The 27,396-nt window shown below is 45.0% G+C and overlaps 1 protein-coding gene and 2 long non-coding RNA genes across 7 annotated transcripts in view; 1 reads left to right on the forward strand and 2 right to left on the reverse strand.

Moving 5' to 3' along the window:
• The window catches only part of PPM1H (protein phosphatase, Mg2+/Mn2+ dependent 1H), a 303,440-nt gene extending 276,784 nt beyond the window's left edge, over positions 1 to 26,656 (reverse strand). For all 5 annotated transcript variants that reach the window (XR_011030451.1, XM_068276885.1, XM_068276883.1 and 2 more), the window contains exon 1: positions 26,215 to 26,656. Coding sequence is in view for 4 of the 5 variants with exons in the window: in XM_068276885.1 (XP_068132986.1) it covers positions 26,215 to 26,447 (233 nt within the window). In the remaining variant the exon portion in view is untranslated. The remainder of the gene's footprint in view (positions 1 to 26,214) is intronic.
• On the reverse strand, positions 14,388 to 17,516 carry LOC137563862 (uncharacterized). Its single transcript, XR_011030453.1, has 2 exons — positions 17,372 to 17,516; positions 14,388 to 14,752 (listed from the first exon to the last, which is right to left on the reverse strand). It is a non-coding gene; the product is annotated as an uncharacterized lncRNA (long non-coding RNA).
• The window catches only part of LOC137563861 (uncharacterized), a 38,438-nt gene continuing 29,150 nt past the window's right edge, over positions 18,109 to 27,396 (forward strand). Inside the window, exons 1-2 of the long non-coding RNA XR_011030452.1 lie at positions 18,109 to 18,191; positions 25,201 to 25,314. This is a non-coding gene — a long non-coding RNA (uncharacterized lncRNA). The remainder of the gene's footprint in view (positions 18,192 to 25,200; positions 25,315 to 27,396) is intronic.

Below are 27,396 nucleotides of genomic sequence, written 5' to 3' on the forward strand. Positions count from 1 at the left end.
ACTCTCACCAGCAGCTGCAGCCACTGCACGCGACCCTCGCCACCAGCTGCAGCCACTGCACGCGACCCTCGCCACCAGCTGCAGCCACTGCACGCGACCCTCGCCACCAGCTGCAGCCACTGCACGCGACCCTCGCCACCAGTGGGTGGAGCTGGAAGGGGAGGGTCGCGTGCAGTGGGTAGCTGGTGAGGAGGGTCGGCTGCAGCGGGTGGGGAGGGTCGTGTGCAGTGGCTGCAGCGGGTGGGGAAGGTCACATGCAGCTGGTGAGGGAAGGTCACGTGCAGCTGCATGTGACCTTCCCCACCCGCTGCAGCCACTGCACACGACCCTCCTCACCAGCTGCATGTGACCTTCCCCACCCGCTACAGCCACTGCACACGACCCTCCCCACCCGCTGCAGCCGACCCTCACCAGCTGAACACTGCACGCAACCCTCCCCCCACTGCACGCGACCCGACCCCCCCCACCCTGCACGCGACCCTTCCCCCCCCCCCAGCTGCACCCACTGCACGCGACCACCCTCCTCTCTTCCCAAGCCCCTCCCCCAGCTGCACCCACTGCACGCGACCCCCCCACCAGCTGCACACAACCTTCCCCCACCACCAGCTGCACCCACTGCACGCTACCCCCCCCAGCTGCACACAACCCTTGCCACCCGATGCACCCGACCCTCGCCACCCGATGCACCCACTGCAGGCGACCCTCCTCACCAGCAAAACCAAGTGTATGATCCTCTCTCTCCAAAAGCAGCAGAACCCAATAAATGTGTCTCTCTACTACTATCCTGCTAGCACCACCCAGTGTGTGTCCGTCCCTCTCTACTTGCAGCACCCAGTGTATGTGACCCTTCCCACCAGCAGCATCCAGTGTACATGATCCTCCCAACCAGGAAAACGAAATCAACGGCATCCTCCTCTCCATCCCAACCAGTAACAGAGCCTTTTCCTACATCCCCACAAGCACCAACTAGTATGTGACCCTCCTGCCCCACCAGCAGCATCCAGTGTGTGATCCTCCTTCCCTGCAACACCTCTTGTAAGTGAACATCCCTTCCCACTACCCGCAGCCCCCAGGGTAGGTGAAAACAAAAATTGTAACCTAACAGGCATCAATTGGTTAGAGGCCTTTTTCCACTGCAAATCACAAGTGCACAGGGGAGAACACAATCACTTTCTCTCTGCACAAGGCTTAACTGTACCCAACCCTGACCCTAATCTAGTCCTCAACTCTCCCCTAAACTGACCGGGCCTTGCGTCCTCATAAAATAATGACTTATACTATGAACTTCAACTGATAGATATAGAAGATATTTTGTCAACAAAATGACAATGTGATAAAATGAAGTATGCCATCCATAGATTCTGTTGTAGCAGTGAAGCATTTTATTGGATTGGAATAAGTGTGCACAGCGGGCCAGTTAGCAGCCTGCTTGCTCACTGCAGGATGTTATATACAAGCAGTAAAGAATAATACAAGAAAGCGCTTGCCCTCTCAACAACAGATTTATGTAGCAATTTGAAACCATTAATATGATTTTTACGGTGCTTCTAGTAAGCTATATTTCTTACATCCACTTGCTGGCATATATGTCAATATATATTTAAAAAATACAATGAATGTTATTGATAAACATATAAAAAGGTGTTGGCTTACACAGCCTTCATGCACATAGCTCACCGAGCTCTTAATTCTGACAAAAGCAACTGCATAGTATTTTAAAATGATATAGACCAGCTGCAAAGTCTACGGTCTCTAGAGAAAAAAAAAAAACGCATGTATCATTTACTCTAGAATGATACACTCAGCTTTACGATATACTGTAAATGTTCCCAGCATGCCCGTCCGCTGTTCAGTTTTGTATTTCTCCAATTCGTTTTTTCGCATACCAGTCTTGGACTTTAACCCTGTAGCAGCTTCAATAGAGTTATCTTGTTGGAGATAAGTGCACTGCTTCTGACTTCAGTCGGCAGGACTTGTGCTGGAAATTCTTGGATGCTTTCATCTCTCTCTAGTAGCAGAAAATATAGACACTGAAAGCAGAAGTCCTCTGTTATTGTCCCACACTGCCCCCTAGTGACAAGTGGCCATACACATTACAGTAGTACTAATTAGAAGCAGAGAAATGTATGTAACAAATTAGAAATAAAAAAAATGGTGCTAAAATAAATTGACCTGGAGCACTTGCAAGCCTCTAAATAAATTGGCTGCTAAAGGGTTAATGCACTATAACTGGCCATACACTTCTAGATTTCCACCCAATGTTCCAAAATGATTGATTCCTTTCCGAAAAGTATAGATTCAGAGGGAATCAATTCTTACCATACACTGCACATCAATTTCCAGTAGTTTCCAGCACAGAATCCATTGAAAATCGATCAAACTGCAGGAGTTGCACTGTATAATGCAGTGCAAAGCTACAGGCCATTGATCTGCCAATGCTCTTGCCCCAACCCTGATTGTTTTAAATTTTCCATTCTGTCGGAGCGATACTTTTGATAAAATTTTTGTCAAAATCTACCAAAAGTCGATCAATCTGACAGTTTAGGGCATCACTACCCAGCAGATTAATCGAATCTGCAAGGAACTGAATGAAAAAAATTAATGAGTGTAAAGCCACCTTAATTCTGAGAGGATTGTAAAGGCTGTCACTGTAGACCTTGGGATAAAAAAAATAAAAAAAAAATAAAAAGTACCAATGGCCTGGCTGAATCGCTTGTCTCTTGTCCTCAGTAGTTTCTGAGTCAAACATCTGCAATAAGCAAACAGCTCATTTAGGGCTGGTGCACACCGAGCGGGTTTTGCAGCGGCTTGCGGCTGCAGATACGCTTGGTTAATGTATCTCAATGGGGTGGTTCACACCAGAGCGGGAGGCGTTTTGCTGAAACGCATACTCCCGGGGTGAGGCATTTTTTGGATTGCAGCGGTGTTTCTGCCTCCAATGTAAAGTATAGGAAAACCGCAAACGGCTCTGAAAAACGGCAGTTCATAGCGGTTTTGTAGGCGTTTTTGTTACAGAAGCTGTTCAGTAACAGCTTTATTGTAACAATATCTGAAATCTACTACACCAAAAACGCTTGACAAAAACCGCAAAATGCTAGGTGAAACACTACAGAAAAATAAGAAAAAGCCTTTCAAAATCTGCTAGCATTTTGCGGATCTGCTAGCGGGCTTTGGTGTGCACCAGGCCTTAAAGCAGAGTCAAGCTGACCTTCTGCAGATTCTAATACAATAAATTGCAAAATGATTGCAAAAGAAAGCTTTACTCGAGCTTGGTCACTTAAAAAACTATTTCCTGCTGATCTGATTTGGGTGCGATGCTGTCTCCCATCTAAAAGAATCAGCACTGTTCATTTTAAATAGCCTTCAATAAATCTGTGCGAGATCATTATCAGCTGGATGATATCCAGATATTCTCAAGGTGATCTGCTAAATTTCAACATTGACATATTCTGCAGCATAGTCAAGTCACTAAAGGTGCCCATACATCAGACAACGTATGGGCAGATCGACCAAGAGACAGATCTCTCTCTGATCCAAATATATGAGCGCTGGGTGTTACAACTAGGACTAAGGCTATTTTCACACCAAGACGTTGCGTTTTAGGGGACGTTATGGTCGCATAACGTGCCCCTAACGCAACGCATGGTGGTGCGGGAGAGGACGTTAGAGTGAGCCGCGTTAGGCGGCTCTATCCGCATAAGGTCTCCCAGAATGGCGCTGATTGGCCGGAGACACTCCGCATCACGTGGTCCCGCCGGCCAATCAGCGGCCGCCAGTGCAGTGCATATTAAGTAGCCATGTGCGCGGCTACTGTAGTGGCATCTCCCCGCCTCCTCTCCGCCCCCCACTGAGCATGTGCAAACAGTCTAACGTCGAACGCACAGCATGCTGCTGCACCTTCCCTGCAACGTGCAGCGTTACATGTAACGCAACGTGGGCAGTGTGAACAGCCCACTTGTGTTACATTGCTGTGCGTGGGGGGAGCGTTACAGGCTGCACTAACGTGCACCTGTAACGTCCCACTGTGAAAGCAGCCTAAAGGATATTCAGTCCAAAGTGAATCAGTTCTCCAATGCCAATGTCAGACAATGAAAGGAGGAAAGGTAGCATCCAGTGCAGCTCTCAGCAGTGGGATTTGACAAGTTTCTGTATCAGAATATGGAGAGAGAAGAGAGCAGCTCTATGGTGCAATACCATTAATTCAGTTTGCAAATTGCAAAAGAAATGCACAAACAAAATCGCATACAAAGCATATCTCACATGCTCAATGGGTGGCCGGTGATAATGACAACGCGTTTCAACACACCAGTGGGTCTTTGTCAAGTCAGGATCTGGCACGAATAAGTATTACTACAGTAGATAAGCATTTCGGCACTCCGTTTCCCCGGGATAAAAAGGATAATAATAAAAAAAAAAAAAACTAAAAAAAAAAACTAAAAAAAAAACTTCATTGTGTTGGCTTACGTGTATAAAACACAAATGACTATCACAAGTGACTACTAGAATGACATCACAAGCACATACCTGTTCCGTTAAGACAAAATGCTGTGGGAAGATGTGTGGGTGTGGCGGCCCACCTAACGTCCATTTCACTCCTTTAGCGTCTTCAGAGGCAGTGTGCTTTTTTTTATCCCAGGGAAACGAAGTGCCGGATTGTATTGATACTTATGGATTGTTTTTCTTTGTCCTGAGCACATGTTTAAAGGGACATTATACCATATCCAAACCACTGGAATACCTGGGGTGTTTATATATAGCCAGTTGCCGCAGTGCCTGACACCATCTTTCCACAGAATACAGGCATGAGGTGGGGTGTGAGGGCGGAATGCAGGGCTGGTGCAACTTTGCTTACAGCAAAGTAACGAGAGACGAAAAAATACAAAAGATTTATACATACCTGGGACTTCGTCCAGCCCCCTCCACATCAATTGTTCCCACAACATCTTCCTCAGCCTTCTCCTGGTCCCGGTAGAAGCCCCATAAGTTTGGCAAGTCTGGGCGCACTGCGCATGTGCAGCCCGGCTCTGTGTGAGCACCCTGATGCTCAACCGTGGCTGGGAGTGCTCTGCACCATAATACTGCGCAGACGCAGATCACTCCCAACCAAGGGAGCGAGACAGGGATGCACTGAGCATGTACCGACTGAATCCGACTGGGCAAATTTACGTGGGCTTGGGAGCGATTGATGTGGAGGGATGTATAAATCTCTTGTATTTATTCATCTTTGATACACTTAACTGGGTGCAGCCCCCGGTTAAAAGAACCTGGAGAGAACACAGATTACCTGTCCTGTGTCGCCCACCACGTAGTGCCCTTCCATCTTCCACTTCCTGCTCCTCTATTTGTAGTTCACACGCCGCCACTGTTTTGCACATGGCCCGTGCTCCATTGTGACTCCATGGGGGGGCCGCCTGCACTAACAAGCACCCGCTTAGTCCAAGAGAGCAGCTGACAGGCGGTGAATTTATGCCCTTCCGTTGCTCGTTTGGTAGATGCCTAAAGGTTATCCGATATCTAATTGATAAAACAGTCCAGACAAAATTTGCTGTTGCCCAATTCCATACATGATAAAACATAGCTGTGGCATTAAAGGGAACCTAAACTGAGAGAGATATTGATGTTTCCTGGCAGTCCAGTTGCCTGGCAGTCCTGCTGAGCTCTTTGGCTGTAGCAGTGGCTGTATCACACACCTGAAACAAGCATGCAGCTAATCCAGTCTGACTTCAGTCAGAGCACCTGATCTGCATGCCTGTTTAGGGGCTATAGCTAAAAGTATTAGAGACACAGGATCAGCAGGAGAGTCAGGCAACTGGTATTATTTAAAAAGGAAAAATCCATATCCTTCTCAGTTTAGGTTTCCTTTAAGAAAAAGCCACGTTACAATTCATACACAGCAGAGCCAATTATATAGAAACTAGTAGATCCAAGCCCGTTTAAAAATGGGCTCTATGTCTTTTTCAGGCTATCGCCAGTGGGCATGCGCGCGCCCGCCTCGCACGCAACCGCCGCACGCCCGCACCCGCCCACCTCGCTCCCTGGTCCCGTCCAGCTGTCCATTACTGCGCACATGCGCAGTAACAAAAAAAACTTGGGACACAGGGACAGCTGCTGGATGCAGCGACAGTTAGGCTTTTATTATAGAGGATGGCACTCATGACATTAAAGACTGTCTTCCTGTAACAACAAATGTCAACTTCCATTAATTAGCATGGACTTGTTTTAGTGGAGTGCAGGATCTCATCGTGGGTTCTTGGCACTCGCTGTATGTGCAAATGTCTAGCAGATACTTGTAATTGCCTTACTACGACAAACTGAACAAACAAGCAGGAACATTTTGTCAGTTTTCCAATCTCTGCTAAAATATTTACATTAACATAAATGTTAGCAAACTTGCTCAAAATACAGTCCTCACAACAACAAAAAGTAGCTAGAAAGACAAAATAGAGTACTTGTAATGCCTTCAGTTTCCTCTAGCTTGCTTTCCAAGTAAATAAACAGTATCTGAACCGACACAGAAGAAATGACTTTATGGCTGAATGCTTTCAGAGGTCACACTAACCCTACAGCATAGAAATCAAAGCAATGCTTTTAATAGCCATTAGGTCTCCTGCATTAGCTCCTTTCACTATACAGTGAAACAAAATCTATGTACATTGAATGGGTCAGAGCCACCGCTATTTCAGTTGTGGGCAGCCTTTGTTGGAACAGCTCACCCACTGGCCTTATAAATCTAAAACTCCACTGATAGGGGCTCTTCATAAGTTTGGCGCTATCCCTACTGAGTGTCACAGCTCCTGGTGCAATATCTCTCCTAGTTCTCTGCAGTGCTTACTGCTATGGAGTTATAGACTGCCCAGCAAGCTCATGGTGAACCAGAACTCATAGAAGTGTGTAAGGGGCTGAAAGAGGACAAAAAGCCTCCTTACTAAAATGCTATGCAAAACAGAATTTTGTCTTGTTAAAACAGAATGCATTTTTGATTGTTCTGTACTGCTATGGAGTTTTGAATCAGGATGGTTAGCTTATGGCTAACACAGTACAATACTCCACTGGTATGGAATGTCACTCTTCCTGGTGCAATAGCTCTCTACATGCCTACAGCTATTGTGTGTCACAGCTCCTGGCGCAACCTACACCTCCCTTCCCCCTTCCTCACCACCTTTACCAACAAGTGACCTCCATCATAGAGAGCCCCATCCCCAGCCATACAGAGCAGCACACAGTGGAGCAGACCTACCACACCACAAGGTGCCATCCTCTCCACTCATTCGCCAGCTGTGCTGCAGCATCCTCCGTACAGCTCCGAATGCATGTCACATGACATGCATCTGGAGCCTATGGAGGATGCAGCAGCTCTTTATAGGTGGGACAGAGAAGGACGCGTGCCCTCATGACCCCTCCAGGGATTGCCAGTAGCTTTAGAATGCTGGTTGCCTGTATTCCAGATAACAGAGATTCTACTGTAGTGGAAAAATAGGCACTGTGAAATGGACAAAAATATTGTACAATAAGTCAACTTGATAAAAACTCAGACACAATGCTACTAAAGGTCTAGCACAGAGAATAAATCAGCCCAAACTTTGTATTTTGAGTATGCAATTAGGAAGATCCAAGGCATTTCACGGCTGTCACAGCTTGTAAAACTCAAACGACACAAAGTGCCGATTTAAGTGACAACATTTCTGAACAGTTAAATTAGGCTACACATGGAACACTATGAATAAATGTCACTTGACATGAGAATTGCTGTGCACCTCTACTATTACATTTGAATGTGGGGAGAACAAAGTGCTAGGTGTGAAAAGGTGTGTAGCATATTCTAAGCTGCTGTCAAGTTACCTTTGCAAAAGGTTCTTCCTTCCCAAGTCAAGCTCTTGAAACTGTGTTTACAGATTACAGCATGCTAACCACACAGATCCACTGGGGGACATTTATGTGCCAGTGATCCAGCTGCTAATTATAGATCACAGGTATTGCTAGGGTTTCCTTGTAGCTTTGTGACCACTGATGCACACACAATGCATTGCATCAGAACTTAAACAAAAGACTGATTTGTGCAAGATAGGAGGAGGAAAGAGTTGTGCTTAGAAGAAGTGGTCTGGTGAAAGGTTTGATCTACAGCAGTGATAGTCTCTAGGGAGATTTCCTTAATATGCAGACCTGAACTCAGAACTTCCTCTCTGCTCTAAAAGATAAGCAACAGCATGTAGCCTTTAAAAACAGAAAAAGAAAAAAACATTTGTTACAGCTGATACAAATCCTGCAATTAATCTGCAGTGTCTACTTCCATGGACAGACATAGGGTTAGCATCCTGTGTTTACAAATTAGCTGCTCTGCTGAGGCGGCCAGCTGACAGCTGAGAGATCAAATTACAGTTGTGCACGGACGCCTCTTCACTGCCCGTGTGGAGTGCTAGAAAACTCCAGGCTGGTGCACAGAAGCAGCCGACAGGCGTTGGATTCTAATTCGATGGTCTGAATACCAGCCATGGCAGTATTTCAAGGAATTTTGTATGTTCTCCCCGTGTCTGCGTGGGTTTCCTCCAACATCACAAAAACACACAGAACTGGCTTCCCCCTGAAATTGTCCCTAGACTACAATACATACTCTACATGATACATACATAGACTTATGACTGAGGTAGGGATTAAATTGTGAGCCCCTCTGAGGGCCAAGACAATATACTGTGGAAGATGTCAGTGCTACATAATAATAATTCTAGTCACCTTCAGCATCCCATATGAAAGAAGCCTAGACACTTGTTTGAAACAATTGTTCACAACCATTTATTGCAGCTCAGCAACTTCTGACAAACATGCTAAACTTTTCCACAAGAACATTTCCAGGTTTAGCCACTCCCACAATAGCAATATTTACAATATGCACCCCATTATATCTTCTGGGACCACCAAACCGTCACATCTCTCAGCTCAAATTCTACAATATCCTTGTTTGTTATTCCACTAACTAGACTCTCACCTCTACAATCCATCATCAATGCTGCAGCTATGCTTCTCTAGCCTTTATCTACTACTCCTCCCTACAAATCTCCACATAAAATTCAAGCTACTGTAGTTTGCCTTTACATCACTCTGCTTTCTATGGTCCATTCAGTGGTGTAGCAATAAGGCCCATACACACGTTGGATTTTTGCGAACGACCCGTCGTTTGAACGTTCCGTCGTTCAGTCGTTCGCACGTCAAATCCGACGTGTGTACAGACTATCGTTCGGGTGATAAGACTGGTTTCCAGCGATCCGCCGGGCGGATCGCTGGAAACCAGTCTTATCACGCGAACGATAGTCCGTACACACGTCTGATTCCGCGTGCGAACGACTGAACGACGGGACGTTCAAACGACGGGTCGTTCGCAAAAATCCGACGTGTGTATGGGCCTATAGGGGATGACGAGGTTACGACCACACTGGGGCTCTTGGGCTAGAGGGTCCTACTAGGGAGCCTCCCTCAACCTCGGTAATAGCTCTCCAATGGTGCTATGCTGCTAATGATCATTTCCTTTATAAGCCTTGAATAGTGGTAATCATTAAACTGTTCCCTCTCCTCTGCTTACACCTCTCATACTGTGGATGTCCTTGGCAGGTTTTGTTACGCCATATGAATTATGTATAGAATGCTCAGGGGGCCCAAAGCTACTTAGCTACACCATTGGGTCCACTTATATTTCTGACCCTGTAAAATTAATAGTAATCAAGCTGCACTATTTCACAGTCACCAATGCTGATTCTATGTTGTGGGTTTGCTGCAATAAAAGACCAATGTTCCAATATTCTCACTCTCTACATCCACTTGCTCATCTACATAGAAAGAAATTCTGCATAGTGCATCACTGTATCTACCAATAGCGATCACTCCACCAGGGAGGGTACCACAGACATGCCTAGTACTCTCTGCCTTCAAACCCCCACTTCCTTCACGCCCGCCAGATGCAGATCACCTCACACAACAGGTGGATTTAAAGAGAACCTGTACTGAGTAAAATTATTTAAAATAAAACACACGAGGTAACTTCAAATGAACATTAAATAGTTACCTTGCCATCAGTTCCTCTCAGAAGCGCACTATTTTCTTCTTACAGTGATCCATTCCAGTTCTGACAACATTTTGTCAGAACTGAAATATATCAGTTGCTGTCAGTTATATATCAGTTGCTGTCAGTTACAGCTGAGAGGAGAACTGATGTGTCCATGTTTCCCTATGGCTCAAGTGGGCGATGTTACAGCTTAACAGTGTGCTGACCAGGAAGCTGTTATGGGGTAATAGCCATTTTCAAAATGGAGGACGGAGAATTCCATTGATCACAGTGGACAAACAGGACGCAGGAGAGGAAAAATAGATTGAGGAGTAGACTACACAGGAGGTAAGTATGACTTGTGTATGTTTATTTTGTCTTTTAATCTTCAGTTCAGGTTTTCTTTAAGGCTCATATGAAATTCCAAAATTCCAGTAGATATCCATTAGCATTAGCAATCTTAAAGAGACTCTGTAACACATTTTTCAGCCTTAGTTCTTCTATCCTATAAGTTCCTATGCCTGTTCTAATCTGCTCTGGCTTACTGCAGTCTTTCCTAACTGCACTGTCTCTGTAATAAATCAATGTATCTTTCCTCTGTCCTGTTTGTCGGGCTAAGGCTTGATTGTGTGGAATGTGCAGGGCTGCTTGTGATTGGTAGAAGCGATATACACCCTCTGCAGGCCCCCTGCACACTCTGAATGACTCACACACTATGCTTAGCTGAGCCTATTAGAAGCTGGTTAGTTGGTTTGTAAACACTGCCTAAAACTGTTAATTACAAGCCAGGATTGCAGCAGAGAGTGGCAGAAACAGCACAGAGGGGCACAGGAGAAAATAATGAATAGAATGGTATGCTTTTTATTGTAAGAATATTAGAGTACAGATTCTCTTTAATTTAACAATCTTTAATCCGTATAAAATGAGGTGTGCATGATGGTTTCCGTATAATATTAGGTGTACAGAATGAAGGGGGGTGCCGGGTGCCCCAAGACATACCAAGGCCAAACCCCTCCATAAATTCATTATATCAAAATGGAAAAATATGGCATCACTACAAGCCCGACACGAGAAGGCAGCTTACTAATTCCTACATACCAGTCATGGAGGCCATTTATCAGAGATGTAATAAAACATACTAAGGACAAAGCCTTGTAAATACGCTAGGTAGTTCTCAGCTGAGGTGGCCAGCCTGGAGACAATCTGGCATGTGAACATTGACCCTCAAGTTCCCTCAGTGCCTCGGCCAGGAATCAACCTGTCCTGGCTGAGCGCATTTTTCTCTTACTTCCCCATGTGTTGAAATCTAGCACAAATACTTCACACACATGAAGTCTCACTCCATACACCAGTATAAAAAGAGGTTCCAGGCTAGGTTCACAGTGGATATCATGCGGAAAGAGCCTAATGCCTAGTACACACTAGCAATTTTGATGGATCAATCATTGGTCAATTTTACCACCTCCATGTAGTATGAAGGCCAAACAGATTTTCAATTCTATGCAGATTATATAGGTAAATGGTCATACTACATGGAGGTGGTAAAATTGACCAATGATTGATCCATCAAAATTGCTAGTGTGTACTAGGCATTAGGCTCACACTTTCCAGAGTGGTACTGAATGTGTAGAGTACAAATGTTTGATCAATCTGGGGGTCCACTGCAATGTTTTGTTGCACTTGGTAGTGGATATTGAATCTTCTACTGGATGCACAGCAACACTGTTGTCCCCTCCACCCAAAAATAAAAAAAATCTTCCTGTAGTTTTTTTTTTGCTGTAATTCAGCTCTATGTGAACGTCTGGTTACCCACAATGCACTGCTGCTGAATATGCAAATGATCTTTAAGCCCCTGAAGCCAGGCTTGCATCCAGCACCACTTGTGTCTAGCAAGTCTATAGCTTTAACTGTTACAGAGCCATACAAACTTCACATGTAGACAGCCTGTTTCATGTACATGAAAAGTTGGTATGGCTCTGTAAAATTTAAAGCTATAGGCTTGCTAGACATCAGCGGTTCTGGATGCAAGCCTGGCTTCAGGGTCATAAAGAGATAATTTGCATATTCAGTAGTGGTGCGTTTTGGGTAACCACAGATGTTCACTTAGAGCTGAATTATCGCACATTCCTTCTGTCTTAAGAAGGCAAACCACAATAAGCATTGCTTTTTAGTAGGAGGGCTTTTCGGCCTTTTTTAGTCCCTGTACTTTCCTTGTGGTTTTGGGTAATTGGAGCTGCTTGGTTACTGTGGTTTTTTTTTTGCTGAACTCAATAAAATGGGTGAATATATTTTCATATTCAGATAAGCCTTCCCGCGTGCATGCCAACCCCCCACCCCCACATCTGGCCTAAAAGAATATGGCAAAAGCTATGGCCCACAAATTGCTCCCCCCCCCCATCGTGCCGTAATCACCCCCATGCAGAGCACCAATTTGAAGATGCTGGCAGGTGCAGAGTACACGTATAGCTAAATGTCCTTGCTCCAGGTTGCTTCTTTTAGTGTCCCCTGCAGCTGCTAAACTGGCCACTAGAGCTCCAGGCTCACTGTCATGTGACCGCAGCGGCCAGCTTGAAAGTTGCACAGGACGCTAGAGGAAGCAAAAGGACAGGTAGCTATACGCTCGACAGCGCACTTTGCATATGAGGGCCCCCGCAAACATCAGCTGCAATACATCCTCCATGGTATAGGCCAAACCCCACCACACCTTACACCCAAAATGTGAATGTCAAAAAGTTGGCCTATCTGTGGTAATATACAATGTGTGTTAACAGGGCTGTAGGAAATCGCAGGCCCACTCAACATGTCCATTGGTCTGCTACCATCCACTTTGGAAAATAGTCTAGTAGCGGACCCAGTGGTATCCATGCCTAACTATCGGTACTAAACAGGTCACTTTGTTATTTTATGTTTCCGTTTCATTTTGCCTCAAACTATGATTTTATAAAATTGCTAGGACATTCGAATGTATCCTTTCTGCAGCCATGGCAATGCCTCTCAGCTTGGGGCAGAAATACTTCCCCTTCTGTGTAAACTAGATGCTCATATCTGCATGATTAATATGCTGTGCAGAGCAGAAAGTAAATGGTTAGCATCAGTAGCTCAGTCCTCTGGTTAATATGTGCTTTGAGAAGTAAAAGGTGCTACATTCAGAAAATATAATAGGTAGCTTGCTCTTGTCTTCGCTGCTGAGAATCAATAGGTGGGCACAATGGAAGAAATAGCACCATAATTACCTTTTCTATCTAATTTTCAGCCAGCAATGATTTCCTACAAATGCCAAAAATCCAATTTCTCTTTCTTGAAGCTATAGCAACAGTTCTTGATTTGGAGGCAGAATTTGCCACAATCCACACCCACCTTGTTATTGTTAGTTAGGGGCTTAATTTAAGAAGCATTTGCTAAAAATAAAAAATAAAAAATCACAACAAAATTTAATGTGTTCTTATGGGGTACACAGTTGAAGCTAGTAGAACTAAAAATATACATATTTCGTAAGCTGAATTAGTTTTTTTTGTTTTGTTTGTAAGCTGTGTTAAACATGGTGAGACGAGGATAATTTAATTCGTTAAATTCGTATAAACTATGTTTTTGGGTTGTTTTCTTGCGTTTTACATTACTTTACACCCTTAGCAGGATAGGGTGCGTTTCATTTAACTCTGATACTGCCTGATGATGGGATGGGAAGGAGTCTGGACACTTTATAAGCTGTTCAGTCCAGGCAAACTGCAGATCACATTCACAATGAAAGTCCAAATGTGCAGACCACAAAATCTTTGCATTACAGATCACAAGATCCATTTAAAAACCACAAGCTTGAACGAGGGCTATAATGGACAACTGAAGCAAGAGGGATATGGAGGCTGCCATATTTATTTCCTTTTAAACAATACCAGTTGAATGGCTATCCTACTGGGCCTCTGCCTCTAACTCTGGGAATACACTGTGTGTTTCTGCGGCTCGATTCTGCCGCCCAATCGATTCCCTGCTCGACCCGTGCTATTCTCTTATCTTATGCTCATTTTCCTTATCTTTTTCCATTGTCCCCCATGCGGTATCGAGCACGGAATCGATCTGGCGGGTGATCGGACATGTCGGAAATTTTCAATCGAGCCATCTAAATGGCTACAAACGTACCGTGTATTCCCAGCATAATACTTTTAGCCATAGACCATGAACAAGCATGCAGCAGATCAGGTGTTTCTGATATTGTCAGATCTGACAAGATTAGCTGCATGCTTGTTCCTGGTGTTATTCAGACACTACTGCACCCAAATAGATCAGCAATATAATACATTCAGAGCAGTTCTGAACCAGTCAGTACAAGCCCTGTCAAAATTATAACAGTATGGTACGGTAGATCTGAAGAATAATATTTATTTTTCTCAGCAAAAGTAGAATTTCGTTTTTACAGTGAAGCAGGAATACATGGGCCGTGTTGGCTATACAAATATCAATTTGACATGCACCATTTCCAGTCATTTTTCATTCGAGAGAAAAAGCACAAAGGTCCTCCAGGGAATGTGTCAAGAAACTCTCAAACAAGACGGTGAATCTCACTAGCAAATGGTGAGATTGTGTTAGCAGTAGGTGAACAGATGCTTCAGCTATTATCCCTGCTCCTAGGCTTCTAAACCGTGACCGCTGCTTTCTCCTAAGAGGAAGAGGCTATGCTGCTGCTTCACTCCGCGGATGTAGATAAAATTGCCTTCAGACTGACATGTCCTATAATAAACACAAAAAGCCACAGAACTTCAGAATGAGTCTAAGGTTTATACAATCTACTCTGCAGACACTAACAGCACAAGTCATTATTTAGGCTTGGGACCCGCTGTCAGCTCTATTGCAGCACAGCCAGCGATCGGCAAAGTGCTGCATGCAACAGTGGAACGCACGGAGGGATCGCAAATCGCTACTTGCAACACTTTTGGGAAGCATTAATGGCTGCACAGCCAAATCGTGATTGCTCCAGGAACAGAGTGTGAAATCATGGCACTTCCACACGTGAGTGCTTAGCGATCTCCCACAAATCGCCACCGATGTATGATCCCTGGTCTTAAGCATGGATCACACTATAGCCCACATGCAATTAACTTTTTCTCCTTCGTTTTTTCCAAGATGATATTTTCAAAATTGTCAATAAAATGCCTTTTAAGCCACCAGCAAGCAAGAACATAGTCACAATAATTTTTATAGTACTTTTTGGTATTTTCAGTTGCAAGGTGTTGAAAAGTGTTTTTTTTTTTTTGTTTGTTTGTTTTTTAAATACAAGATGAAAAATTATCTCCTAGGAGAAAACTCCAGAGAAACAAGTTAATGGAATATGGGTCCACCGTATGTCCACTACACTGAATTTTGATGTACCGGAGAGTAGACTGAAAATGGACAGGTTAAAGACTGCAATGATTTTCTATGGCCTAGTATTTTACAATGAAGCACTCCACTTCTTTCTATTGAATAAACATTGATGCACATATACTGTATTTCTGGACAGCAAATTCTGTTGCCATTTGATGATAAAAACAAAGCAAACAAAAACGAAAAAAAACAGTCCACACATGAGAAAGGGCCCTTTTCCATTTCAAAGTGATATGAGTGTGGCTACCTCCCGGCATCGCATAACTTCCGACTGCATTCGCGTCACTTCCACACCTCCCGATGCGGAAGCGATTGGAGAAGATGCGGAAGTGGCCGTGTGAGAATCTGCAGCATGCAGCAGATTCTCGGATCACTCGGCACTGCTCCAAAACTGTTCCATTGCTGTGCATTGGTTACAGTGTGGCCACGGTGCGATGCAGCTATGTAGCCGCATTGCACTGCATGTAGTAAAAACAGGCCCTTTGGCTAAAAAGCAGTGTGCCCCCAACATCTAATGTGAGCCAAGACTGTGGGCTGAGTTACATTGAATCAGTTGCTGTCAGTTATAATGCAAAACAGAACAGATAAGAACTGTCCATGTTTCCCTATGGGTCACTTTACATCTATGCATTATAAAAGATATAACGCACAGAGAAACATCGAAAATTCCTTCTCATCAGTTGTCAGTTGCGTTATTACGGACAGCAAATGATTCAGTGTAACCCAGCCCTAACTTCAGTTATAGCCAGCCTGTAATATAAAGAAGAACTCCTGCCTTGACAGAAACTCATACATCTTAAAGGGCAAGTGTAGAAAGCACTGAAGATTCGGCTGAAGATTTGATACAATGTACATCAGTACTACACAACCTATTATGTAATTTAAGGAATATCTGAAGTAGCACAGAGGTATATTCACATAAAGTTTACCGGGTTTTATGCAAATGATGTTCTGTGTGGTGTTATTTTTGAAACAGACCTTATACGGTCAACGCTTCCATTTCCTACAACACAAATACCACAAATTAGGTAATACGTTGCATAATTGGTGTAAATCCCAGTAAACTGCCTGTACACAAAGTTTACATGGGTATAGTGAAGGGCCTCAGGGCCCTTTCACACTATGACATTGCTGTAAAGTTTACCGCAAGAGGCCGCTAAGTAAATTAAAGTCCATGGAAACTTTCATACTTAGTGCGATGCAACGCGATTCATCAGAAGTAGTCAGATCACTGCAATCCCGAAGCGAAGTCAACTGTGCAGTACCGCATGATCTGTGTCTGCCTCTAGGATTATGCAGTAATGCAAGTCTATGGCGACGCAGTTAGTGCAATCGACTAGCGTGGTGCAACGCAGAAACCATCGGGAATCCCAGTGACATACTTCCTGTCCAGCAAGGAATACATCACAGAGTGGGGGGCAGGTCTATGCAAATTACCCAGTCGGCACTGTCTGCTGCAGGGTAAAGTGAAAGGGGCTTTGGTGTGGTGCGATTCTCCTGCCTCTGCCTCTCCCTCCGCAGGAAAATCGCAGCGCCAAAGTGTGAAACCAGCCTGAAGATGAAAAACACATTTACATACAGGAACAATTCTATTTATAACTTGCTTGTGTTTTTTTTTCCCCTCTTTTTTGTTGAAAGTTAATAAACCAGTGCTTCATCTGTGCAGTTGCAGAAGCCAAACAGTAGCCCACCTAAAAAGTAAATTACAGGCCAAAACACTTGTACCTGAGAGGTGCAAGCACTCATGATAGTGATGAGAAGTTCAAGAAGTCCTTATTTCTCTGTGTGGGTGCTAAATGAAACAGATTTGACATCACACTGATGTGGCTGCATTTTACACTTCCAACTTATAATTTCAGCCCTTAAACTAAAAATTATTCAAAGGGCACTATGGAGAAAAATTGTAATTTTTTAAATATGTGCAAACAGACAAATATGTGCAAACAGACAAATCTTTTTTCCAGAGTAAAATGAGCCATAAATTACTTTTCTCCTATGTTGCTGTCATTTACAGTAGGTAGTAGAAATCTGACAGAAGCGACAGGTTTTGGACTAGTCCATCTTTTCATAGGGGATTCTCAGCAAGGATTTTATTTTTTTTATAAAGATATTCCCTAAAAAGGAAAGGATTTAACCACCCTGGCGTTCTATTGAGATTGCCAGGGCGGCTGCGGGAGGGTTTTTTTTTAATTAAAAAAAAAAAAAAACACGATTTCATGCAGCCAACTGAAAGTTGGCTGCATGAAAGCCCACTAGAGGGCTGCATGAAAGCCCACTAGAGGGCCGCAATGAGCAGCCTTCCTTGTTTGGCTTTCCTCGTCGCCATGGCGACGAGCGGAGTGACGTCATGGACGTCAGCCGACGTCCTGACGTCAGCCGCCTCCGATCCAGCCCTTAGCGCTGGCCGGAACTATTTGTTCCGGCTGCGCAGGGTTCGGGCGGCTGGGGGGACCCTCTTTCGCCGATGCACGCTGCGGAGCGCCGCAGAGCGGCGGCGATCAGGTAGCACACGCGGCTGGCAAAGTGCCGGCTGCGTGTGCTCCTCTTTATTTCATCAAAATCGCCCCAGCAGGGCCTGAGCGGCAGCCATCGGCGGTGATGGAAGAGCTGAGCTCGTCCATACCGCTAAGATGGTTAAACAATGATCCTGGCCAGGTTCCCTGCTACGTACACACTTTTTTGGCAGTTGGACAGAGCAACTGCCATTCACCAAGTGCTTTTGAAAATAAATAAATCCCTGAGAATCCCCCCCATGAAGAGATCTAGTCCAAAACCTGTCGCTTCTATCAGATTTCTACTACCTACTGTAAGTGACAGCAACATAGGAGAAAAGTAATTTATGGCTCATTTTACTCTGGGGGGAGGGGGGGGGGGGGATTTTTTGTTTATATTTGTACATATTTAAAATTTTCCGCCATAGTGCCCCTTTCATGTCAAAATTATTAAATTTTCAATCTACAGGCAGCTATGCTATTCTAGACACCATTTGATTCAAAACAACGTATGCATACAAGTAAATGTGGTAAATAATTGATGTCTATTTGATATAGATCTCTTACCACTTAGCCTCACTCAATATTAGATAAGATCTCAGCCCATCAGTGGAGCCGAGTGGCAGTTACCACAGCAGCGTAGGACCCAAATGGTGGCAGGGGCAAAAGTGAAACGGATTCACAACAGTGAGTAGTGGACACATGTCGATGGACATGCGACAAAGCAAAGCGTATCCACTCAGGATATGCTGCCTGTGACCTCACCGTTGTGCATCCAGTGTAGTGGGAGCCTAGCCTAATAAGGTAGCTGCTGTGAGGCACACAGTCCCTGAGGCTAGGTTCACAGTAGGACCGCACTGCAATTAAAAGTCAGTGGGACGTTAGCATTGCATTGTAACGTGTTGCATTATGGTAACGCAGTGCATTACCTCTAAACGCACACGTTACGAGGTACAGGAAAGCATACGTTTCATTGCCTGTATGCTTTTACTCTACCTACTTTAGTAGGTAACGCTGCGTTATGCATTACCACTTTTTTGTTGCGTTGTAACGTTGCCTTGCAACTTTACAATGCAACATCCTACTGTGATCCTAGCCTGAAAGTATTTGCTGGGGTATGCAGTAAACCAGGTAATCCTGCAAACAGCTACATGGGTTAAACCTAGTGCTGTTAACTTTCTTGCCTGAAATATTATTGTGTACAACACAGCACTTGCTACACACTGCAATGACAGGGTCATAAAAACAGGATACACTGTACAGTAAATATTGATCTGCTAGGTCTTGCTGTACTAGAAGCCGTGGTCACTGTACATTTCATGCAAGCTGCTTCTACCAAGCCTCCCACTTTGTTAAGATAAAGTCATAATCGTTTCTTACACAACATCATTACACCCGGCAACATTCATCATCCATAGCTGACATACGACCTTTACAGATGGAGTAGTTTTCAGTGTTTTAAACAGACGTATGGGCTCACTGCAAGTAAATACAGTACTATGCATTTCTTTGTAGAAAGGGAAATCACCAGCTACACGTAATTCATAAAAGACTAAAAAAATGCTGTCATTTCAGCAACCTCTGTGGAATTTTACACACAGTTATGTAGAAAGTGAGGCTCATCTGACGTTCAGAATGCCTGCACAGCATATATGATGATTACTGCACAATCAGATTGCTGAGACCTTTGATCAATAATTATTATGTTTATCAGAAGTACCAATTTACACACCCACCCCAAACATCAGTGACTATATGCAGCACAGTTTAGGAGCTGGAACCTCATTCTTCAAAAACCTTGACATATGATGTATACGCGTACATAACATTTTATAAATGTCCTAAAAACGTTAAATAACCTAAGCAATAAGATGTAATTAGCGGCATCTGTGATACATTACCTGGTCCCGGCGATCCCGTCTCCTCTCCACTTCCTGTTTAGTTTTAAAGAGTCCTGCAGCCAACTAATCACCATGTGGGGACTGAAGCTGCATGGTGATGGGCTGGCTGCCGGGCTCATTCAAACTGGAGAGGATCGTCCAGGAGCAGGTAATGTATCATTTAACCCCGGCCCCTTGTCACACTGAACTTTCTGGTGCACTATTTGAAAAAAAAGCATGGTAAACGTAATTTACCATTTTGAAGTTCAACATGCTGGTGCAGTGATAGATGATTACCGGTAAAATCTCAGCTATCCGAAATGAAATCTCCATCCTACATTCTTCAATTCCCTCCAACTCCCCCAGGCCACTGCCATGCCTCACCTTCCAGTCCTCTCCCATGCCCCACCCCCCCCTCACCTACTCCATCCAGACTGTTCCAATGCACCCACCCTCCCTAACCTCCTTCACTCCTGCTACCATTGAAGAGGTGAATCTATTGCTTGCCACTTCCCCTGCCACCTCCTCCCCCCTCGACCCTGTCCCCTCTGACACCCTCCGCCCTAACTTCCCTGACCTGGCCCGTGTCCTCACCTCCTTGTTCAACCTTTCCCTCTCCACCAGCACCTTCCCCTCAGCTTTTAAAGAGGCCACTGTACTCCCCCTGCTGAAAAAACCCTCACTTGACCCCTCCCTACCCTCCAACTACCACCCAATCTCTCTCCTTCCTTTTGCCTCAAAGCTCCTCGAACACCTGGTCCACAGACGCATCACGCACTACCTCAGCACCAACTCCCTACAATCTGGTTTCCGTCTTGCCCACTCAACAGAAACCGCTCTCGTCAAGGTAGTAAATGACCTTACCCTTGCTAAAGCTGAAGGAAACTACTCCATCCTGCTACTGCTTGAACTTTCCTCGTCATTTGATACAGTTGACCATCCCCTCTTCCTTCAAACCCTACAGTCCTTAGGGATTTGTGACAACACCTTTGCCTGGATCTCCTCATACCTCTCTAATCGCCACTTCACCACCTCTTTTAACCAGCTGAGCGGTCTGGACGAGCTCAGCTCGTCCAACACCGCCAGCGGCTGCCGCTCAGGCCCTGCTGGGCCGATTTTAATGAAATAAAAAGCAGCACACGCAGCCGGCACTTTGCCAGCCGCGTGTGCTGCCTGATCGCCGCCGCTCTGCGGCGATTCGCCGCGAGCAGCGGCGAAAGAGGGCCCCCCTAGCCGCCTGAGCCCAGCGTAGCCGGAACAAAAAGTTCCGGCCAGCGCTAAGGGCTGGATCGGAGGCGGCTGACGTCAGGACGTCGGCTGACGTCGATGACGTCACTCCGCTCGTCGCTATGGCGACGATATAAGCAAAACAAGGAAGGCCGCTCATTGCGGCCTTCCTTGTTTATTCTGGGCGCCGGAGGCGATCGGAAGATCGCCTCCGGAGCGCCCTCTAGTGGGCTTTCATGCAGCCAACTTTCAGTTGGCTGCATGAAATAGTTTTTTTTTTATTTAAAAAAAACCCTCCCGCAGCCACCCTGGCGATTTAATCAGAACGCCAGGGTGGTTAATGGTTCCTTCTCAACTCCCACACCCCTTCTCAGTTGGAGTCCCCCAGGGCTCTGTTCTGGGCCCCCTACTGTTCTCAATTTACAGCTCCTCTATTGGCAAATTCATCTCCTCCCTGGACTTCAATTATCACCTATATGCCGATGATAACCAAGTCTATCTCCACCCCCCCCCCCCCCCGATCTTTTCCCCTCCACTATGGACAAGGTCTTCTCCTGCCTATCAACCATCTCCTCCTGGATGTCAGCTAGGTTCCTGAAGCTTAACCTGGATAAAACTTAACTCATAATTTTCCTGCCCCGCTCTGCACCACCCCTCCCAGATATTCACATCACTATCAACAGCACTACCATCCGCCCTACCTCCCAGGCCTGCTGTCTGGGCGTCACCCTAGACTCTGCCCTCTCCTTCAGCCAACACATCCAAAATGTTACCAGAACCTGCAACTTTCACCTTCGAAACATCTCCAAAATCCGCCCCTTTCTGACCCCAGACACTACCAAGCTTCTCATCCATGCCCTCATCATCTCCCGCCTTGACTACTGCAATGCCGTACTATCTGGCCTCCTTTTAAAACGCATTGAACCCCTTCAATCAGTCATGAATGCAGCAGCTAGACTCAGACTTTTCCACTACTATGCTTCCACTTCTCCCCTCTGCGAAGCCCTACACTGGCTCCGCATCAGCTTCAGGATCAGTTTTAAGGTTTTGTGCCTTACCTACAAATCTGTGCACAAGACCTGCCCAACCTACATTTCTGAGCTTATCAACAGATATATACCTGCCCGTCCCCTCCGGCCCTCCAATGATCTCTGCCTGACCTCCCCATGCACGCTTACAAGACTTCTCAAGAGCTGCACCCACCCTATGGAACTCCCTTCCACTCCCCCTCAGACTCGCTCCTTTCTTCAACACCTTCAAGCAAGCCCTCAAAACACATTTCTTTAAAATAGCCTACCCCACATCTACCACACTCTAACTCTCTGTCAATCACCCTTTCCACAGTCCTACCTTATGTGTCCCCCCACCCTTTAGATTGTAAGCCTTGGCAGGGCCTCCCCCCTCCCTTAGTGTGCCCTTCTTAATTATACTACCCCAGCAATTACACCATTCTCATGGACTAACTCGTACTTGTTTTGCCGGGTCTCTGTAAACCGCATTTTATACCCTGATTGTATGTATAACCTTGTGCTATGTTGTATAACCGTTTGCTACCTCTGTCTGTCACCCCTTGTTGCAATGTATGTATCCCTATTTATTGTCCAGCGCTGCGTAATATGTTGGCGCTTTATAAATACAATAAATAATAATAATAATACCGGCAGTGCCCGTGCGCCAGAATGTTGCACTTCAAAATGGTAAATTACGCTTACTGTGCTTTTCAAAGGTGCGCCAGAAAGTTTCTATTGCGGTATGCACCATTTTTTTCCTGCTCCAAATGTATACAGCTTTTTGTGACTAACAAAACTCAAGGCAGAGTATCAATAGGATAGCCCTATGTTTTAGCATGCATTCAGCTTATTTTGTATTTTCTTTTAATTAAAGTTCAATCTATCTGTGTCATCTCTCTGTGTCATATTTGTGTGCAAACTGGTGAAACAAGTTCACTAACTTCAGCAGTAAAATGATGCTGGGGGTGGAAAAGTAGCTGTGAGAAAGGAACCCAAGGTGAGAGAGACATGGAGGCTGACAATTTTTTTAATTTTTTTTTTTCCTTTTAAAAAGGACGCCTGAACTGAGAGGAATATGGGGGCTGCCATATTTATTTAGTTTTTTAACAATACCAGTTGCCTGGCTGTCCTGCTAATCTCTTTGGCTGCAGTAGTGTCTGAATCACACACTTGAAACTACCATGGGGCTAATCCAATCAAACTCCAGTCACAAACATCTGATCTGCATGCTTGTTGTGGGGCAATGGCTAAACGTATTAGAGGCAGATTACCAGCAGGACAGCCAGGCAACTGGAATTGTTTAAAATATGGCAGATTCCATGTCCCTCTCCATTCAGGTGTCCTTTAGGTGCTAGTCTACTTTAGGGGACATAACAAAAAATCTCATTGTGAACAGTTCACCAATCACAGCATCCTCTTACAGCAGAAAACATTGTGATTGGCCAAATAGTGTGGGCGTAGTGTACTAAAACCTATTGGAAGCCTCAAAGTTTGAGGGCGCTGTCCACCCAATCACAGTAGCTGAATGTCCCTATGAGGGTTCCTACTGGTTCCCCTAAATATTATTGGAGAGAAAGGATGAGGTACCTGTTAATCACAAAATACAGACATCGGGGTATACAGCGGGGGTGAAGAGAGCCTGAGAGCTGTTTTGCTTTAACAAAAGCTTCCTCAGAGGCTAGTGTGACATACTGGGTCCCCTAAAGTGGACTAGCACTGACAAACAATCAGATCAGATGTCTGTGACTGAAGTCTGACTGAATTAGCTGCAAGCTTCTTCCAGATGTGATTCATATACTACTGACCAGAAAGATGAACAGGACTGTTAGGTAACTGGCATTGTTTAAATATGGCAGCCTCCATATGCCTCTCACCTTGGGTTCCTTTTACGGGGCTGGTCACTCTAGACCAGTGGTCCTCAAACTAAGGCCCGCGGGCCGAATGTGGCCCCCTGGGGCTTTTTTACCGGCCCCCCACACACAAAATGTATTATAGATGCAGTCAGCTACATCTTTAAATATTGGTGGTCTGCATATAGAATGAAGCCAGAAAGCAGTAATTTGCTGGTTTCCAATCAAATTCCACATCAGGTGACACTGTTGTTCAATTGGACTGCAGGTTGTCACCTGGGTATGCTTCCCTGTCTGGCCCGTAAAGACTTGTACATTATTTTATATATGTTCAGGCCCCCCAGCAGTCTGAAGTATGTTGACCCGGCCCTCGACCCAAAACGTTTGGGGACCCTTGCTCTAGACCAAAGTTCCTCAACCCTGTCCTCAAGGCCCACCAACAGTACATGTTTTGCAGAAAACCACAAACATTCACAGGTGAGGTAATTACTTTATCAGCAGAGCTGATACACTACCTCTGTGAATTTCTACAAAACATGCACTGTTGGTGGGCCTTGAGGACAGGGTTTGGGAACACTAGACCATAGAGGTGTACACTTGCTCTGATAAAGGGCTTAAAGGAAACCAGAGGCAACTTAAGTTAAAAGTTTTATACATACCTGGGACTTCCTCCAGTCCCATGCGCACGGATCGCTCCCACGCCGCCGTCCTCAGTCTTCTGTATCGCTGGTACTGGATCCTGTAACTTCAGCCAGTCTGTGCATGAGAAGTGCGCCCTCTTCGTATCTCTCCGGCAGCCGCCATAGAGATACGTAGAGGGCGCACGTCTCTTGCAAAGACTGGCCGCGACTGGCCAAACTTACGGGACCCGGTACAGGCGATACAGAAGACTGAGGAGAGCGGCGTGGGAGCGATCCGTGCGCTTGGGGCTGGAGAAAGCCCCAGGTGTGTATAAAATTTAACTTTAAACATCTCTGGTACACTCAAACCCACACTGTCTGTCCAATCAGAATAATAAAACATACAATAGGAAACTTCACAGGAAAATTCCGCTAACGTGAGTGGGTGGACAGCACCCTCTCAAACGTTTAGGTTTCAGATAGGTTGTAGTGTAATGCAACCACACAATTCGGCCAATTAGAATGCTTCAAGTTGTAGAGTGCTGTGATTGCAAAAAAAAAAGTGTTCCCTATGAGGGTTCCCACTGGGTCACCTAAACCATATTAGCTCCTAGTGTGCCTGGCAGGTCGTATGGATTTAAATGCACTGAAGTAATGAGTTAATATTTTGAAGATTATACAAATTTTAATTCAACTTACCCTGGTGGACTAATCAATCAATCCTGAATCTAATCAGCCTGCTACAGACTACCTGCTTAAAAGAAACTTGTGCTCCAAATGGCCAGCGCTGAAACATCCTGGCAAAGGATGGGTGAAGCCTCTGAAGAACCCAAAGGCTCCCACTTCTGAGGTGAGTATCTAAATGTTGCCATCACAAACATCATGGGTTTGCTTTAAATCCTGGAATTGTTCAAACCCCAATTTACACATTGCTTGGCACTAGTCCACTTTAGGGGATCCAGCAGGAAACCTCATAGGGAAATTCAGCTAATGGGATTTGGTGGACAGGACCCTCCTGAACTGCTAGGTTCCCAATAGGTTATAGTAAACTACGCCCACTCTATTTGGCCAATCGCAATGCTTTGTGCTGAAAGAGGGGGCTGTGAATGGAGAACTGCTCCCTATTTCTGCTGGGTCCCCTAAACTAGACTAGAGCCGTAAGCTTTACCAAAATTCTGAGCAGCTCAGAAACAACACAGAACAGGTGGTTTATTACAAGAGGTGGGACATGAGGTGCAGAAAGAATTCTGTACATGTATCATTAGCTCAGATTCATTCCATAGAGTTTTTTGTCACAACAAGGCTGTGTTATGGGATTGAATCAGTGATGGGTTCTGAGCATAGTAGAAGCAATAGAGAACAGGTTGTGTATTGCACACAATAGACAGCTGTTTGTACTTTTCTAAACAACTCAGACTCATTCATTCTATATAGAACCTGTGTGACTGAGCAGAACTGTGGGAATAGAGCAGCGATTAGTAAACTGTCACTTGTGCCTAAAAATTCCAAACAGTGTAGAAAAAAAACAAAGAACAAACTTCACCTATTAACTAAGCAATTCACCTGTTTTGCATGCTTTTATTACAAAAAAAAAGCCTGCACTGTCAATGCCTTGTCTGTTTTTTTATTAACCTCAAAGCCTTTGCCATTAATTTGTGTGAAGTGATGAGGTGGCACCTCTGGCTTGTTGTGCATGAGTGCCCCCCAGGCTGATCAGTATTGGCAACCCCCACCCGTCCAGGGTACTTACTCTGCATAGCCAGTGCTCCATGGTAACCTCTTGCTCTCCTTCAGGATCAGTATGGGTCTGGCAATGTGGTCAGCAGAGCACTCAATCTCGTCCTGCGACAGCCCAAGGAATTCGGGTCTACCATATGGGAACTTGACGGGCAAATCGGATCCGTTGGAATGATCAGCGCCCGAACTGCCAGCCATGATTCCACCCATAAAATTGGCCACCGCAGATTTCACTCGCGTGAGCATATTACAGGAGCAGGACTGCTGGAAGAAGCATGAAGGAATCGGCAGGGAATGGGCACACCACGGCTGATCTCCCTCCTTCCCCGTCCCTGTGAGCAGAGCGCTGCATGGATCGGCCTGCCAGCAGATATCACACAAGGAAATGAATAAACGTACTAACGTAGTGCTGCTAGATGCAAGCTCCAGGTCTACGGCTTCCTTCCCAGCACTCACTGATCTACAGCTAAACCTGGGATCATGTGACTGGCCGCCTGTCATGTGACCAAAGCTGCTCTAGTGCTGGGAGGTAGGCAGCCTGGGCAGCGTGGCTTGTGTGCACACCTCTATGCTGTATAATCAGTGCAATTGTGTTCTTTGTTTTTATAAAGTGTCTGCAGTTTTATAGTGTTTATTATCTCACCTGGGACTTAGCATGATATGCTTATAATACAAATCTTTTTAGACACCTTCGCTGTCAGAAGATTAAGATATTATGAGTAAATTAAACTTGAAAATGTATTTCCAGTCTGTATTTTTTATGTGTACATACTACATTTAGGAGTTTCCTGTTAGCTTATTTTTGCTGTAGTTTTAGTGTCAGGGAATAATCACGCAGGTATCTGTGGGAAACGCAGACAATTCCTTGCAAGGGATTGTCTGCATATGTGCATCTGCAATTGAACTCCAGCTTTTCTTTACAGTTGCCAGTCATTTTCAATGAGGAATTGCATAAGCTTAGTGAAAAAGTAGTGCAGGTTGTTGTATCTTTTTTTTAACGCTATACACAATGGCAGAGGTTCCCTATAAGCATCCAGGGCTCTATTCATAAAACGTTACCGCAAGTTTTCCGCTCAAAACAGCGGACTTTCCCGACCATTTAGTAAAGTGGGCATTCATAAAAGCTGTTCCCGCATGAAAATCTACAATCCCCCAGCAGAGCGAGAAATTTCCGCCTTCTGCAGTGTTTTTCTAG

The sequence above is a fragment of the Hyperolius riggenbachi genome, chromosome 3 (assembly GCF_040937935.1).
Source record: "Hyperolius riggenbachi isolate aHypRig1 chromosome 3, aHypRig1.pri, whole genome shotgun sequence".
Lineage (NCBI taxonomy): Eukaryota > Metazoa > Chordata > Amphibia > Anura > Hyperoliidae > Hyperolius > Hyperolius riggenbachi.